General features: G+C 39.5%; 2 protein-coding genes across 4 annotated transcripts; both read left to right on the top strand.

The window, feature by feature from the left end:
• Window positions 1-85: 85 nt before the first annotated feature.
• Window positions 86-6,822, top strand: LOC106171278 (shiftless antiviral inhibitor of ribosomal frameshifting protein homolog). The gene is made up of 8 exons (XM_087012927.1): window positions 86-180; window positions 456-536; window positions 2,326-2,437; window positions 2,679-2,728; window positions 3,062-3,181; window positions 3,968-4,071; window positions 4,659-4,810; window positions 5,527-6,822. Exons 2-8 carry the CDS (start codon window positions 504-506, stop codon window positions 5,802-5,804), a joined length of 849 nt encoding a protein of 282 aa, XP_086869053.1. The 5' UTR covers window positions 86-180; window positions 456-503; the 3' UTR covers window positions 5,805-6,822.
• Window positions 6,823-8,227: 1,405 nt separating this feature from the next.
• Window positions 8,228-14,622, top strand: LOC106171284 (shiftless antiviral inhibitor of ribosomal frameshifting protein homolog). 3 transcript variants are annotated; one of them, XM_013551566.2, is made up of 7 exons: window positions 8,232-8,414; window positions 9,667-9,778; window positions 10,028-10,077; window positions 10,415-10,534; window positions 11,344-11,447; window positions 12,183-12,322; window positions 12,995-14,622. In XM_013551566.2, exons 1-7 carry the CDS (start codon window positions 8,382-8,384, stop codon window positions 13,216-13,218), a joined length of 783 nt encoding a protein of 260 aa, XP_013407020.2. In that variant the 5' UTR covers window positions 8,232-8,381; the 3' UTR covers window positions 13,219-14,622. The 3 variants fall into 3 exon arrangements, with proteins under 3 accessions (XP_086869055.1, XP_013407020.2, XP_086869054.1); XM_087012928.1 differs by lacking the exon at window positions 8,232-8,414 and adding an exon at window positions 8,721-9,311; XM_087012929.1 differs by lacking the exon at window positions 10,415-10,534 and having other exon boundaries at window positions 8,228-8,414.
• Window positions 14,623-15,263: the final 641 nt, after the last annotated feature.

The raw sequence follows: 15,263 nt of genomic DNA, 5'->3' as shown, positions 1-15,263 counted from the left end.
GTAGCGGAAATAAGCTATGAAAGGACATAAAAAGCAGTACTGACGTTTAGCCATATCGCAACGCCCTTAATGACATTTCGGTCACGTGAAAATATCTGGGTCGACAATGACGTCACTCGTTAATAACCAGAAGTGAAACCTTCTACAAAATGTGCACGCTGTTCTGACAAATAGTTGCATGTAAGTGAATTTTCAAACCTTCATAAGTGTGTACCTGCTTTAAAGAGGGCAAGTGCTAGATGTTTTCATGCTACAAGCACAAGCTGGCTTTAAAAAAAAAAAATAATAATGTTAAATAAAGCCAAGGACGCCAGCATTGTTGTCACAGCTCTATAGCCTATATATATACTGTGCAGTTGACCTGATATAGTTCAAATTTATATCAACGTGCTCGTTTAGCCTTCACCTTGGGAGGGCGATAAGGTTTTAAATATGTGTTTATTTGCCGTGTTCAGACGAAGGACAAGTCGATACCCGTGAGTGAAGAACATCTGGCGCAGAATATGGCTGATGTTGAAGAGGACGCCGAAAAAAAGGTACATTTGTTCTCCATTAAGAGATCCGGGATTTTGAGTGTGCATGGGAGGGGGGGGGGGGCACAAAGATATTCAAAGCAATTTAAGTTACAGTACATCTTTTGCAATAACGGTGTTCGGCGCTCAGAGGGGTCCCCTGATATACAACCCCTGCGAAAATTTTCTCATTTAACGCTCACGACATTCATCAATCTTTCTTTGCTAGGCAAATACTAACAGCAGCTGCGATAATGAAGCCTAGATGATTCGGTTGGGGCGGAGGGGGGGGGGGTAGGGGATGTTGTTAAATGATCCTGGATTTCTTAAGTTGCTTGTTTTAGGTCTCCTCTTGAAACAAGAATTTGGACTAGCTGAATCATAGTTGTTAACCGTACCAAGAGACACCGCCTGCCCACTAAAATACCAAAAATGATAGCAAAAACTGATCGTCTTAACTACGCCCCAGTAACGCTTCGTTACATCACTGCCCAGCAATATGTGAGTGGCATAATTGGGCAAATGTCGTAAACTATGCTAATTGTCATCAAACTCTCTCTGTGCCAGCCTAGTTATAGTGGAAAACGAGCTACGGCCGACATAGGGCCTACACCACCTACACTGTACTGGCAGGCGTAAATTTGAATGTTAGTGCTTAGTAACGTTTTGTTGGTGCTAAATAATTGTACGGTGTGTTGGTTAATTCGTGGGTTTAGTGGCTAATATGGACGTTGAGATCTGCAGGTATATATAGTCTTAGTAAACGCCTAATTCGTTTATTAAGCCTTATAAAGGCTTATATAGGAGAAACAAACATTCCAACAGCCCAGCAGTTTAATTCATGCCCTTTTTCTTCACAGCAGAAAATCTTGTCATGAATTAGCACTGATCGTACGCTAGCATCACACTACAAGTATTTTATACGTGACTAAGATTTAGATAGGGGGCCTATTAATTATGCAAGAGCCATTTTCTACTATGTGAAACAAACCTTCATATTTATAGCAAGTATTTATACATCACAAAGTGGAAGATATAGCACAGTTTCTTTTGTCAAAAGTGAGGTTAATGAATTTAACCAAGCATATTATCACCGTCTCTTGTTCATTCTGAAGAAGAATTTATCTTTGTTGTTTAAATTTGTAAAATATGTATGGGCGCTTTGTACTATTTGAAATAGTTTATTTCTATATTCTGTATACAGGGGGCAGGTAATTAAAAAGTGCTCTTCATCCTCTATAACTCCAGAGTGGCAGATGTGGCATTTTCTTTTTATCAAATGGTGTTGGTTTACCTTTGACATGGCGTCCTGTTTCAATGTGCAAATTGGGGCTGCTGATTCTAAATTTGGTTATGGTTTGACGTTTTTCTTTATCTTGAATTATATCAAGATAACTCTCTGAAGTTTGAAAGTTTTACACGTTCTCAACTTGAGGTCTTCTTGTGATATTCTACTATGCCAAAGTTGTATACTACTGTCTCTAAGTTTTCATGAAGTTTTTGTCTACTTTCTGTTTAAGCCATACATCTTCAAACCCATTTTCTACGAGAATTTTCTTTACTCATTCACTCCATGACATACTATGTAAGTTATATTACATTATATGTAAGTCCATCACCTGCAATATCTGGATGTGTCGGTAGAATCCCATGAGAACATGTAATCAGGTATAAAATAAGCAGTCCTGTGTGTAAGTTTGGTATTAAACGACTCACACAAATGATAATACTACATATAAAAACAATATGTTATTTAATTCGTGTAATAAATCGACTTTTTCATGCTCACGTATGATACATGTTTTGATTTCAGCTCAATGCATTCCGCGAACTTTTTCGAGGACGTTTCACTGAAAACGAAGCTAGATATCTTGTCGAGAAATTTGACTTCGATATTAGAGAGGCGGCTTGTTATGTATTGGAAAGTGAGTGGAGACCTACAATTGTAAACAGAATGGTATCTTGTCAATAATGATTTTTTTAATCGATTTGTCTGTCTAATAGGCCGTAATGTTTATCATTTTGTAGATTTTTTTAAAGCAGCAAACACTCGGATCAAAGGCACAGGCCAATTAAAATGAACAAATGAATTTTGAAAATGCGCTGTTTTAATAAACAAAATATTTCTGTTTCAGTCGTATATCTGGCTTTCTGTTTCTATTTTAGAAAAGCCTGATGATTTGAGACGGGAAATACGAGAAGAGGCCAAAAGCTGGGTAAATTAATAGTGTTTCACAGATTAACTTGGAAAAAGATATTTATTTCGGTTATTAATTGAAGTTATTTTTATTAAGTGTGAGTGAGTGTGTGTGTGTGCATGTGTGTGTGTGAGAGAGAGAGAGAGAGAAAGAGATCCTCTTCTATGCTTCATTTACAAACATGTACATGTATATTCCTGTTTATCAGCTCTATCCATCTCTCTTTTCTCCGTCACTTGCCTTCCTTTCACAACCGCACATTCTCTCTCTCTTTCTCTCTCTCTCACGCATATGCATGCCCCCCCCCCTCCAAAACACACACACACTATCAAAACGTCTAAATAATTGCAGATCGAGGTTATTCCCCGGACAAGTGAGGCCAAAAGAGGACGCCTCTCTGTAGAGATCAGACAATTCGGGTGCCAAGCCTGTGACCACTCCTGGTGGAGACGAGTCCCTGCAAGAAAGCTAGTAAGTTTCATACCAGGGAGATCAAACCGCCCTCGTCCGTTATGCTGGGCCTCAGCTTGCTAGTAGACAGTCTGCTCTGATAGAAATATTAGTGTCTTCAGAACAGCGGAATTACAGATCTGCGGATCAAATATGGCGACATGCTAAAAAGCTTGCCGCTTAATTGCCGATTAGACACTGAATAGATACCCCGCAGGGATTACATTACAAGCATTCTAGTGGATCGGCTATATTTGATCCGCAGATCTGTTACTTCGCTGCTGTGAATGCGCCATAGTCTTTCATAATGCGTAAAGAGGCGCTATTGTACAAGACAGGTCGCAGCGGAAACTGACGCCCAGGGTTCATTTCCGACTTCTCAACTTCTGACATTTAGCGCCATTTCGCAAAGCAACAACCTCAAACAGTACATGTGCGAGACTGGTCCTATCGTACTAACGGTGGATCGATCCATCTCCGAGGGCATTCTCGCTAAATTCCAATTAACTTAAGCGGCTTAGATGTCCATCACGCCTACTGAGGCTGCTGGGGGGGGGGGGGGGGGTAATTAATTATCGTTTAGCAGCTTCAGTGAGCGTGCCAGACATCTAAGCCGCTTAAGTTGAAAGCAATTTAGCGAGAACCCCCCGGAAATGAATCGATCCTGTCAGGTCGATCTAGGAATGGCAACCTAGTCTAAGCTTAAAGTAATGATACAGAAAAGAAAAAAAGAAAATAATATTTTGAACTATAACCATTCAGATTTGATCTCCTGTTATTTTTTCAAATGACAAATTATTTTTGTAGGTTTCAAAGTGTTATGGCTGTAAAGTAAAATTCGATGCTATACCAAGAGATAAAGAGTGGGGCTATGCAGAATTTCATTGCAATAAGTGTGGAAATGATTTTAGGTGGGTCTTATTCTTTAAAACTTGAAACAGGCTATCAGTGTACGGCCGCCTTTAATTCTCTCTCATTCTCTCTCTGTCTCTCTGTCTCTCTCTCTCTGTCTCTCTCTCTCTCTCTTTCTCTGTCAGCTTCTTTACACCGCAGTTCCCATACCTAAATCGCTCTGACAGGATCGATCCATCTCCGAGGGGGTTTTCGCTAAATTGCTTTCAGTTTAAGCTGCTTATATGTCTGGCACGCCTACTGGAGCTGCTTAACGATAATTAATTACCCCAGCAGCTTCAATAGGCGTGACAGAAATCTAAGCCGTTTAAGTTGATTGCAATTTAGCTAGAATCCCCTCGGAGACAGATCGATCCACAGTTAGTTCGACAGTATGTGGAGGGAACGAACAACCTTGTCACATATACAGTTTGGTGCTCTTTTATGTTCTTTATTCTTTTGTTTGTATATTTATTTATCCATTCATGCATTTATGTACCCCAACCAGGGCAGGGGTGGGTTTGAAAGAAAAGGTCCATTTTGGTTAATATTTGATCTATGTTTACTTTGGTTTCATTTTAACATTATCAAATTGAGAATTTTTCAGAGGGTGGGCCCAGATGGGCACTACCAGCCCGTGCTACCGCTGCGGTGCCATGGTAACGCCCACGTGTATTTTACCGCCGCTTCGCTACAGCCCCGGCGGAGGACCTGGACGGAGAGGAGGGAACAGACACAGCTGCTCTTGTTGTATGAACGGTAAAGTACCTATACATATACACATATTGTGCAATATAATTCCGGTAAATTATTTTTCCCAGTGTTATTACAGATATTATGATTTTGCTTCATGGGAATATTTTCCATGACCCACTGAACCACATTTATTCATTTTCTTGGGAATAGATCAAATTAATACGTTTGTGATAATGCTTATCAACCCCCCTTCTCTCTCTCTCTGTGTGTGTGTGTGTGTGTGTGTGTGTGTGTGTGTGTGTTTTTCGGATAGGGCCTACAGAAAAGTTGGAATTGTTTCGCCCCCCCCTTTAATGATAATACTGATAATAATAATAATGATAATAATTATTATTATTTGAACAGACAAACCAAGACCAAACTATTTTCCAACTTATCGTATTGTACTATACCTCTTTAGTTCATATTATTTAACAGCAAGATCAACCACGTCTCTGTTTAGACTATTAGTATTTAGCCCTCTGCGTGCGTTCGAGTGTGTGTGTATGTGTGTGTGTGTGTGTGTGTGTGTGTGTGTTGGGGGGGGGGGGGGGCTTATGAATGCCATCATGTATTGTGCTATCTTACATGGAGCACTGTGTCCCGCTATGGAATAACAAATTGCGATATGTAATGTAACATTGCTGTATGTCTAATTGTGTTAGTAGCCTTTTGTATTGTTCGTTACATATTGTTAAAAATCAATAAAAATAAAATAACTGCTTTTCATTTGCCCCAAGGTCGTCCGTGCTGTCACCCTCAGGTCAGACGAAGGTTTGGTCTGCCCCGTGTTGTCTACAGCAGTAACGTTCACGTCAGTTCCGGTTCTACCGTCGCCACGTTCTTGCCACAGGACGATCTGATGAATGACAACGATTTCATCGCATACGACCGCCTTTCTCCCATACCAAGTGATGACGGAAGTGATGACGAAAGTGGCGGAGGGGCGGTGCTCTATGACCGCCGCAAAGTCAGTCGCGGCCGTGATGGAACCCAAGGGGATGATGGGAATGGGTGACGTGGAAGCTGCGTGAGACCGTTTTTTATTTGTTAGTTTGTTTGAGGCTTTGGGAATGATCAAGCAGCCGTGAGGATTTGAGACTGTAATGGAAAATATTGCCCAGAATAAACCTTTTCTTTTGAACCCCACGAGCCTACGGGCCTGGATGGGATACATAATGGCATGAATAGGTAAATAAATATGCAGACACAAGAATAAAGAGCACAAAGAAGCACCATATGAGTGACAAGGTTGTTCGTTCCCACCACATAAACTGTTGGTGTAAGGAAGCTGAGAGAGAGAGAGAGAGAGAGAGAGAGAATTAAAGGCGGCCATACACTGAAAACCTGTTTCAGGTTTTACAGAATAAGACTCACTTAAAATCATGTCCACACTCGCAAAGGAATAGCCCCACTCTTCATCTCTTGGTATAGCATCGAATTTTACTTTACAGCCATTACACTTTGAAACCTACAAAGATAATTTTGTCTTATGAGAAATAATACAAGATCAATTCTGATGGGTTATAGTTCAAAATATTTTGTTTTTTTTTTTATTTTTCTGTATCATTACCTTAATCCTAGACTGGGTTCCCGTACCTAGATCGACCTAACAGGATCGATCCATTCCCGGGGGTTTCTCGCTATATTGCTTTCACCTTAAGTGGCTTAGATGTCTGACACGCCCACTGAAGCTGCTAAACGATAATTAATTACCCCCTAGCAGCCTCAGTAGGCGTGATAGACATCTAAGCCGCTTTAGTTGATTGCAATTTAGCGAGAATCCACCCGGACATAGATCGATCCAGTTTCGTACGATAGGACCAGTTTCGCACATGTATTGTTTGAGGTTGTTGCTTTGCGAAATAACGCTAAATGTCGGAAAATGAGACGTCGGAAATGATTAAATGCCTAAATTTCACATGACACGATTTATAGCCTCCCGGGAATTCTTTTCCCTTGACGCGCTGGCTGTTGATGCAGCGTGTATTTCAAAACAAATTGACAGCAAATAAAGCACGATTTTGCACCTTCAAGTTCCGTGTCACGTTTTCATATCATGCACCTATTATTTCTACAAGTATTCTCTGTCCAAAATGCGTAAAGAAAAAGTGTTATATTACCATGTTGTTTGGAATACTTCTTTTTCCTCCGACTCCCCTTCTTTTCTCCCGTTCACCTCCAGGTTAAAATGACCACTTAGCTTCGCTTCTAACACCACTACACGTCACTTCCGGGCACAATCAGTCTCCCCCGGTACCCTTTATTATAATCTCAAACTCTACTAAAATTCGATTGCCGCATGAATTGAAGATGTCATAACACAATTACATGAATTACATAAAATTACAAAAAATGAATTTTTTAAACCATGACGCCAATCAAGAGGTTGTTTTTATATATAGGAATATCATAATTACAAATACTGACATTTGAAGTGTTTGACACCGATAAAATGTCAAAAAAAAAAAAAAAAAAAAAATTCAATAAGCGAAGCTTGGACTGACACACTTACTGACGCATTGGGGAGCTTTGTCCAGTCTCACAATAGACACTGAGGAAGGTCACGGTGCGACCGAAGGCCTTGTTTCTGCTTTTTTATTTTGTGTACAAAATAACACTTTTAAATTTATGATTATTTTTAGTAGACTACACAAACGAATTATATTTATCAGAAAATATTAAAATGATGTATGAAATGTTCAATTTTGAAATGTTTATGCATCAAAAAACACGACTTTAGCATTCTTCACGTGAATATTTATCTATCAGAGGTACCGAGCGATTCATTCTTTTATAAGCTTCCATATTTTTGTTATAGCTTTAGTTATATGCTATTATGACTAGCAACCCAAACTTGCCGCCATGTTTAATTACATGAAAGACACATTAAAATGACGAATTATGCATACGCAGAAGCCTTTGCGACTAGCCGCAAATACACTGTAATAGCCTCGAAACTGATGGTGATTTCGCTATAAGCGCACGGCCGCGATTTGCGAAGCTTTTGAAATACGGTGCCCAGGTCAACCGCAAAGCATATGGATATAGGGCTGTGACAACAAAACTGGCGTTCTTGTCTTTATTTAACATTATTTTTTTTATTTAAAAGAGCCAGCACGTGCTAGTAGCATGAAAACGAGAGAGAGAGAGAGAGAGAGAGAGAACAGACAGACACACTTTTAGGGACCATTCCCACAGAAATTCCCACAAATATACGTTATACGCACGGGTTAGGTATACACATGTATATCTGTGACTACAAACATCAAAAATAAATAAGAATTTGCCACATATTTCATAACAGACCCTATACTCCTCCAAACCTTTTTTTAAAAATCATTCTTTTCAAACATATTAGGGGGCTTATACAACTAAGTAGCGGAAATAAGCTATGAAAGGACATAAAAAGCAGTACTGACGTTTAGCCATATCGCAATGCCCTTAATGACATTTCGGTCACGTGAAAATATCTGGGTCGACAATGACGTCACTCGTTAATAACCAGAAGTGAAACCTCCTACAAAATGTGCCCGCTGTACTGACAAACAGTTGTATGTAAGTACCCGTGGGGGAAGAACACCTGTCACAGAATATGGCTGATGTTGAAGAGGACGCCGAAAAAAAGGTACATTTGTTCAGATTGTTCTCCATTAGAAGATCCGGGATTTTGTGTGTGCATGGGATGGGGGAGGGGAAGGGGCACAAGATATAAAATGCAATTTAAATTACATCTGTAGCAATTACGATGTTCGGAGCTCAGAGGGGTCCCCTGATATACGAAAACTTTCTCTGTTTTTGATATTCGTTTATCAAAGATGTGCTACTTACTTTGTGTAGTTCTTAAAACGTATCTGATTAGGCAAATAAGAGCAGCTAGCTGCGATAATGAAGCCTAGATGATTCGGTGGGGAGGGGGGGCGGCAGGGGGGAGTTGTTAAATGATCTAGAATATCTTAAGTTGCTTGTTTTAGGTCTCCTCTTGAAAAAAGGAAACAAGGATTTTGACTAGCTGAATCATAGTTGTTAACCGTACCAAAAGACACCGCCTGCCCCCTAAAATACCAAAAATGATAGCAAAAAATGATCGTCTTAACTAAGCCCCAGTAACGCTTCGTTACATCACTGCTCAGCAATATGTGAGTGGTATAATTGGGCAAATGTCGTAAACTATGCTAATTGTCATCAAACTCTCTCTGTGCCAGCCTAGCCATAGTGGAAAACGAGCTACGACCAACATACACCACCTACACTGTACCTGGCAGGCGTAAATTTAAATGTTAGTGCTAGGTATCGCTTTGTTGGTGCTAAATAATTTCTCAAAATGAAGTTCGAAAGTTTTATATGTTCTCATATTGAGATTTTCTTGTGATATCCTACTATGCCAAAGTTGTATACTACTGTCTCTAAGTTTAACACTAAAATTTTTTCATGAAGTTTTTGTCTGCTTTCTGTTTAAGCCACACATCTCCAAACCCATTTTCTACGAGAATTTTCTTTACTCCATCACTCCATGACATACTATGTAAGTTATATTACATTATATGTAAGTCTACTACCTGCAATATCTGGATGTGTCGGTAGAATCCCATGAGAAAATAACATATCTGTGAATATCTTATGGATAATCAAAAGCCTATTTTGTCACATTTTTTCTCTGTCGTGTTCGATAGGACATGAAAAATTACATGTAAGTCCATCACCTGCAATATCCTATAAGAAAATGTAATCAGGTATAAATCAAGTAGTCCTGTGTGTGTAATTTTGGTGTTAAACTACTCACACAAATGAAAGTACTACATATAAAAACAATATGTTATTTAATTCGTGTAATAAATTGACTTTTTCATGCTCACGTATGATACATGTTTTGATTTCAGCTCAATGCATTCCGCGAACTTTTTCGAGGACGTTTCACTGAAAACGAAGCTGGATATCTTGTTCAGAAATTTGATTTCGATATTAGACAGGCGGCCTCTTATGTATTCGAAAGTGAGTGGAGACAAATGCTTGTAAACGGAATGATATCTAGTCAATAATAATGTTTTTTTTTTTTGTTATTATCAATTTGTCTATCTAATAGTCCATAATGTTTATCATTTTGTTGATTTTTTTAAAGCAGCAAACACTCGGATCATAAGCACAGGCCAAGTAAAATAAACAAATTAGTTTTGAAAATGCGCTGAGTTTTAATAAACAAAATATTTCTGTTTCAGTCATATATTTGGTTTTCTGTTTTAGCAACGCCTGAGGATTTGAGACGGGAAATACAAGAAGAGGCCGCAAGCTGGGTAACTGGATAGTATTTCACAGATTAAGTTGGCAAAAGATATTTATTTTGGTTATTAATTAATGTTATTCTTATTTGATGTGCGCCTGTGTGTGTGTGTGCGTGCGAGAGAGAGAGAGAGAGAGAGAGAGAGAGAGAGAGAGAGAGAGAGAGACCTTCTTATATGCTTTACAAATATATATTTCCTGTTTATCAGCTCTATCCATCTCTTTTCTCCGTCACTTGCCTTCCTTTCACAACCGCACATTCTCTCTCTCTCTTTCTCTCTCTCACGCCTGCTCCCCCCCCCCCCCCCCCCCTGCATACACACATATCAAAACACATCTAAATACTTGCAGATCGAGGTTGTTCCTCGGACAAGTGAGGCTAGAAATGGACGTCTCTCTGTAGAGATCAGACAATTCGCGTGCCAAACTTGTGACAAAGCCTGGTGGAGACGAGTCCCTGCAAGAAAACTAGTAAGTTTCATACCAGTGAGAACAAACGGCCCCCTTTCGTTATGCTGGGCCTTAGAGACCATTCCCTCAGATATTTGGATAGATCTATCTATCCCCTTGGGGAGTCTCACTAGATTGCTGTCAGTTTGACCGGCTTAAATGTCTGTCCAGCCTACCAAAAGCTGTAAGGGGGTAATTAACTTTTGTGCGCGCTAAGCTCCCAGAAGCTGACAGCAGTTTAGCGTGAACCCCCAGGGAGTTAGGTCGATCCAGACGGATCGATCTAAATCTGTGGTAATCCAGTCTTAGCTTGCTTGTAGCCAGTCCTCTCAGATAGAAATATTAGTCTCTCTTCGTGCGTAAAGAGGCGCTATTGTACAAGACAGGTCGCAGCGGTACCTGACGCCCAGGGTTCATTTCCGACATCTCCTTTTCCGGCATTTAACGTCATTTCGCAAAGCAACAACCTCAAACAATACATGTGCGAAACTGCTCCTATCGTACTAACCATCTCCAAGGGGATTCCCTCTCAATTGCAATCAACTTAAGCGGCTTAGATGCCCATCACGCCTACTAAGGCTGCTAGGGGGTAATTTATTATCGTTTAGCAGCTTCAGTGGGCGTGCCATACATCTAAGCCGCTTAGGCTGAAAGCACTTAAGCGAGAACCCGCAGGAAATGAATCGATCCTGTAAGATAGATTTAGGTATGGTTACTCAGTCTATGAATAAAGTAATGATACAGCAAAGAAAAAAAAGAAAAAAAATGATTTTAACTATAACCCATCAGAATCGATCTTGTATTATTTCTCAAATGACATTATTTTGTAGGTTTCAAAGTGTTATGGCTGTAGAGTAAAATTCGATGCTATACCAAGAGATCGAGAGTGGGGCTATGCAGAATTTCATTGCAATGAGTGTGGGCATGATTTTAGGTGAGTCTTATTCTTTAAAACTGAAACATTTTCCAGAGTATGGCTGCCTTTAATTCTCCCTCTGTCTCTCTCTCTGTCAGCTACTTTGCACCAACAGTCTTAGACTGGGGTCCCATACCTAAATCGATTTAGCAGGATTTCCGAGAGGTTTTTCGCTTAATTGCGTTCGAATTGCAAACCTTCATATTAATAGTAATTATTTATACATCAAAAAGTGGAAGATATAGCACAGTTTCTTTTGTCAAAAGCGAGGTTAAGGAATTAACCTGCTTAGATGTCTGGCACTACTACTGAAGCTGCTGAACGATGATTAATTACCCCAGCAGCTTCAATAGGCGTGACAGAAATCTAAACCGTATCCCCTGGGAGACAGGTCAATCCACAGTTATTACAACAGTATGTGCAGGCAGCGAACGACCTTTCACTCATATGATGCTCCTTTATGCTCTTTATTCTTTTGTATTTATTTATCTATACATGCGTTTATGTATCCCACCCAGGCCTGTAGCCGGGGAGGGGGGGGAGAGGTGGCTTCGAAAGAAAGGTCCATTCTGGGTAATATTTGATCTAGGTACACAAAGGTTTCATTGTAACAGGTCCATTTTTTTTTTTTTTTTTTTTGAAAAAAAACCCTTTTCGAAATTGCTGGCTACGGGCCTGTCGGTATCAAAGTGAAAATATCGATGATAATAATCACAGCCGACATTCAAAGTTGTCAAACTGGGACATTTTCAGAGGGTGGGCCCAGATGGGCACTGCCAGCCCGTGCTACCACTGCGGTGCCATGGTAACGACCACGTCTATTTTACCGCCGATTCGCGGAGGACCTGGACAGAGAGGAGGGAATAGACACAGCTGCTCTTTTTGTATTGCAGGTAGTGTACCTATACAGGTTTACATATTGTGCAATTTAATTTCGGTAAATGATTTTTTCCCAAGTTATTGCAGATATTATGGGAATATCTTTCACGACCCATTGAACCAAATTATGCTTTTTCTTGGTTAGATCACGAAAACACGTTTGTGCTAATTTTAATTAAAAATGCTTATCAACCCCCCTTCTCTCTCTCTCTCTCTCTCTCTCTCTCTCTCTCTGTGTGTGTTTGTGTGTGTTTGGGACCCAGAAAGTTGGAAACACTTAAATAAAATAATAATAATAATTTGAACAGACAAACCAAGACCAAACGATTTTCAAACTATCAATTTGGTATCGTTTGTAACTATATCTCTTTAGTTCATATTATTTAACAGCAAGATCAACCATGTCTCTGTTTAGACTATAACGCCCTCTGCGTGCGTTCGAGTGTGTGTGTGTGTGTGTGTGTGTGTGTGTGTGTGTGTTGGGGGGGGGGGGCTTTTGAATGCCATAATGTATTTTGCTATCTTACATGAAGCACTGTGTTCCGCTATGGAATAAAAAAATTGCGATATGTAATGCGACATTGCCTTTTCTATTCCATATCTAATTGTACTAGTAGCCTTTGCATTGTATCGTTACATATTGTTTAAAATCAATAAAAATAAAATAACCCCTTTTTTGCCCCAAGGTGGTCCGTGTTGTCACCCTCAGGTCAGACGAAGGTTTGGTCTGCCACGTGTCGTCTACAGCAGTAACGTACACGTCAGTTCCGGTTCCACCGTCGCCACATTCTTGCCACAGGACGATCTGATGAATGACAACGATTTCATCGCATACGACCGCCTTTCTCCCATCCCAAGTGATGACGGAAGTGATGGCGGAAGTGATGACGCAAATGGCGGTGCTCTATGACCGCCGCAGAGGCGGTCGCGGCCATGATGGAACCCAAGGGGATGACGGGAATGGGTGACGTGGAAGCTGCGTGAGGTTGTTTTAATTTTTGTTTGTTTGAGGCTTTGCGATTGATCAAGCAGACATAATGATTTGAGACTGTATCGGAAATAGGGGTGTTTGTGTAACAGGGAATTTATGAAATGTGTAGGACGTTTCTAACTGGGATCGTGTATATCAACCGTAAAAGTGATTTGATGAAAAATAAATGAATTAAGATTAAAAAATTAATAAATAAGAAATTATAAAAAGAAATATTGTGCCGCCGAAAGCAAGGGTGTAACCACCACAAAACCAAACACAGGCAACCTATTTTAATGCAGGGATATATAACACGTCAGTTTACATCTTTAAGGAAGATAAGAATCCGCCTATACGAGCAAGAACAGGTAGTGACGAAACTGTGGACGTAACAGAAAATCCGCCCTCCATTTAGTTATCATGGTTAGGGTTAGCCTGACCTAAGTGTGTTTAAATCTAGGGCGAGGCTAACCTGTACAAATGAATGGTAAGGGGACTCTCTACCATGGGGGACTCTGTCATGTTACACCGGTGTGACAGGAACGGCATTCCCTTAGGAACCGAAGTCCATTGCTAGTTCCCCATTACTAGTACTTTGTGCAGGTGACATTCCTCCCATATTCTAACCCAAACACACCGACCAACCCTGATCTGTACTAATTATATGGGACCCGTTCACTTTTCACCGAGGGGAAAAAGCCCGTATATAGAGAGACTCTGAGTACAGGAATACCTTTAATGGTGTTTGAAGCAGTAGTTATAAGGCACCAAGTGTATGTATATTGTAAGCCGTCACTCTCAGGTTATTGTAATGATTCAAAAGTTAAACTGTAATTTTGGACCAACAGACTCCGTCTGTGAAATGACTTTCAAAATGTACTTGCAAGTACGTGTGTATAAGAATCCTACAGTATATACATACATGTATCGTTAAAAAAATTAATTCTTTTTCCATTCAGTACGTAATAGCACTAATACCTGTTGCTCTCCCCAACCCCAATCAGCAATCACTTCTCTCAAAGATGATTCTTGTCATAGTGCATGTAACAAGGTAGATCTAAGTTTTGATCTTTGTAAAATCGATGAAGCCGGGACTTTATTAGGGGCCTAATTGCATTTAGAAATTTTGGTTTAGATAACATAAAAGACTAGAGTCACTTTCTTTGCTAAGAGTTTTATTTTTAAACAGAAACTCGAATATTAAAAGGACAATGGTAACTGGATTTGCAAAAAATATAGATTTCGCATCTATGTTCTTAAATCAAGATATGATTCAAATAATGATTATGATAAAAATCATTTTAATAAATTCAGGATCGCAGCGAGCTTTCCCAAATCCGTGAACTCTGCGTACTCTTTCCTGATATTTTTTTGTGTTTTATGTTACATTTTCCATACTTTAAGAACATGTAGCAAACTACGATGCATATTATACACGGAGGGCGTGCACGCAAGAGACGATTTCATGTCGTCGCTGTTTAACCGCCGATTCTGGAGCGTGCTTTCCCAACTCTGTGAAGTTAAGTTTACTCTTTCTTACATTTTCCAAAATTCATGAATATTAAGCAAAATACGATGCATATTCTAAGCGGAAAGCTTGCACCCAAGATCGACGCTATGTTGCACATGATCCAATGTTGTTACCCAGTATCGTGGACGTGAATATATATATATATATATATATATATATATATATATATATATATATATATATATATATATATATATATGCTAATGACGCACGCAAACATGCACGTGTAGAATTACTTACAAATTATTCATGTGAAGTAAACTAGAAAGCAATTATCAACCACATTTCTTTTTTTCATATAGTTTATTTTTGTCATACTTTCCTAATATATACATTATCACACTCAACTCATAGAAAAAGCAACCAATCATCTGTATCATACTAATTCTTATAATATTGGGATATTTAAAACGTGTACCAACTCTTTTCTATGGCAAACTTTGTTTCAACATCT

Source organism: Lingula anatina, chromosome 5 (assembly GCF_051362555.1).
Source record: "Lingula anatina isolate TDL-2025a chromosome 5, LinAna3.0, whole genome shotgun sequence".
Lineage (NCBI taxonomy): Eukaryota > Metazoa > Brachiopoda > Lingulata > Lingulida > Lingulidae > Lingula > Lingula anatina.
The sequence above is the reverse complement of the archived record's forward strand: the minus strand, read 5'-3'. Positions and strand labels throughout refer to the sequence as shown.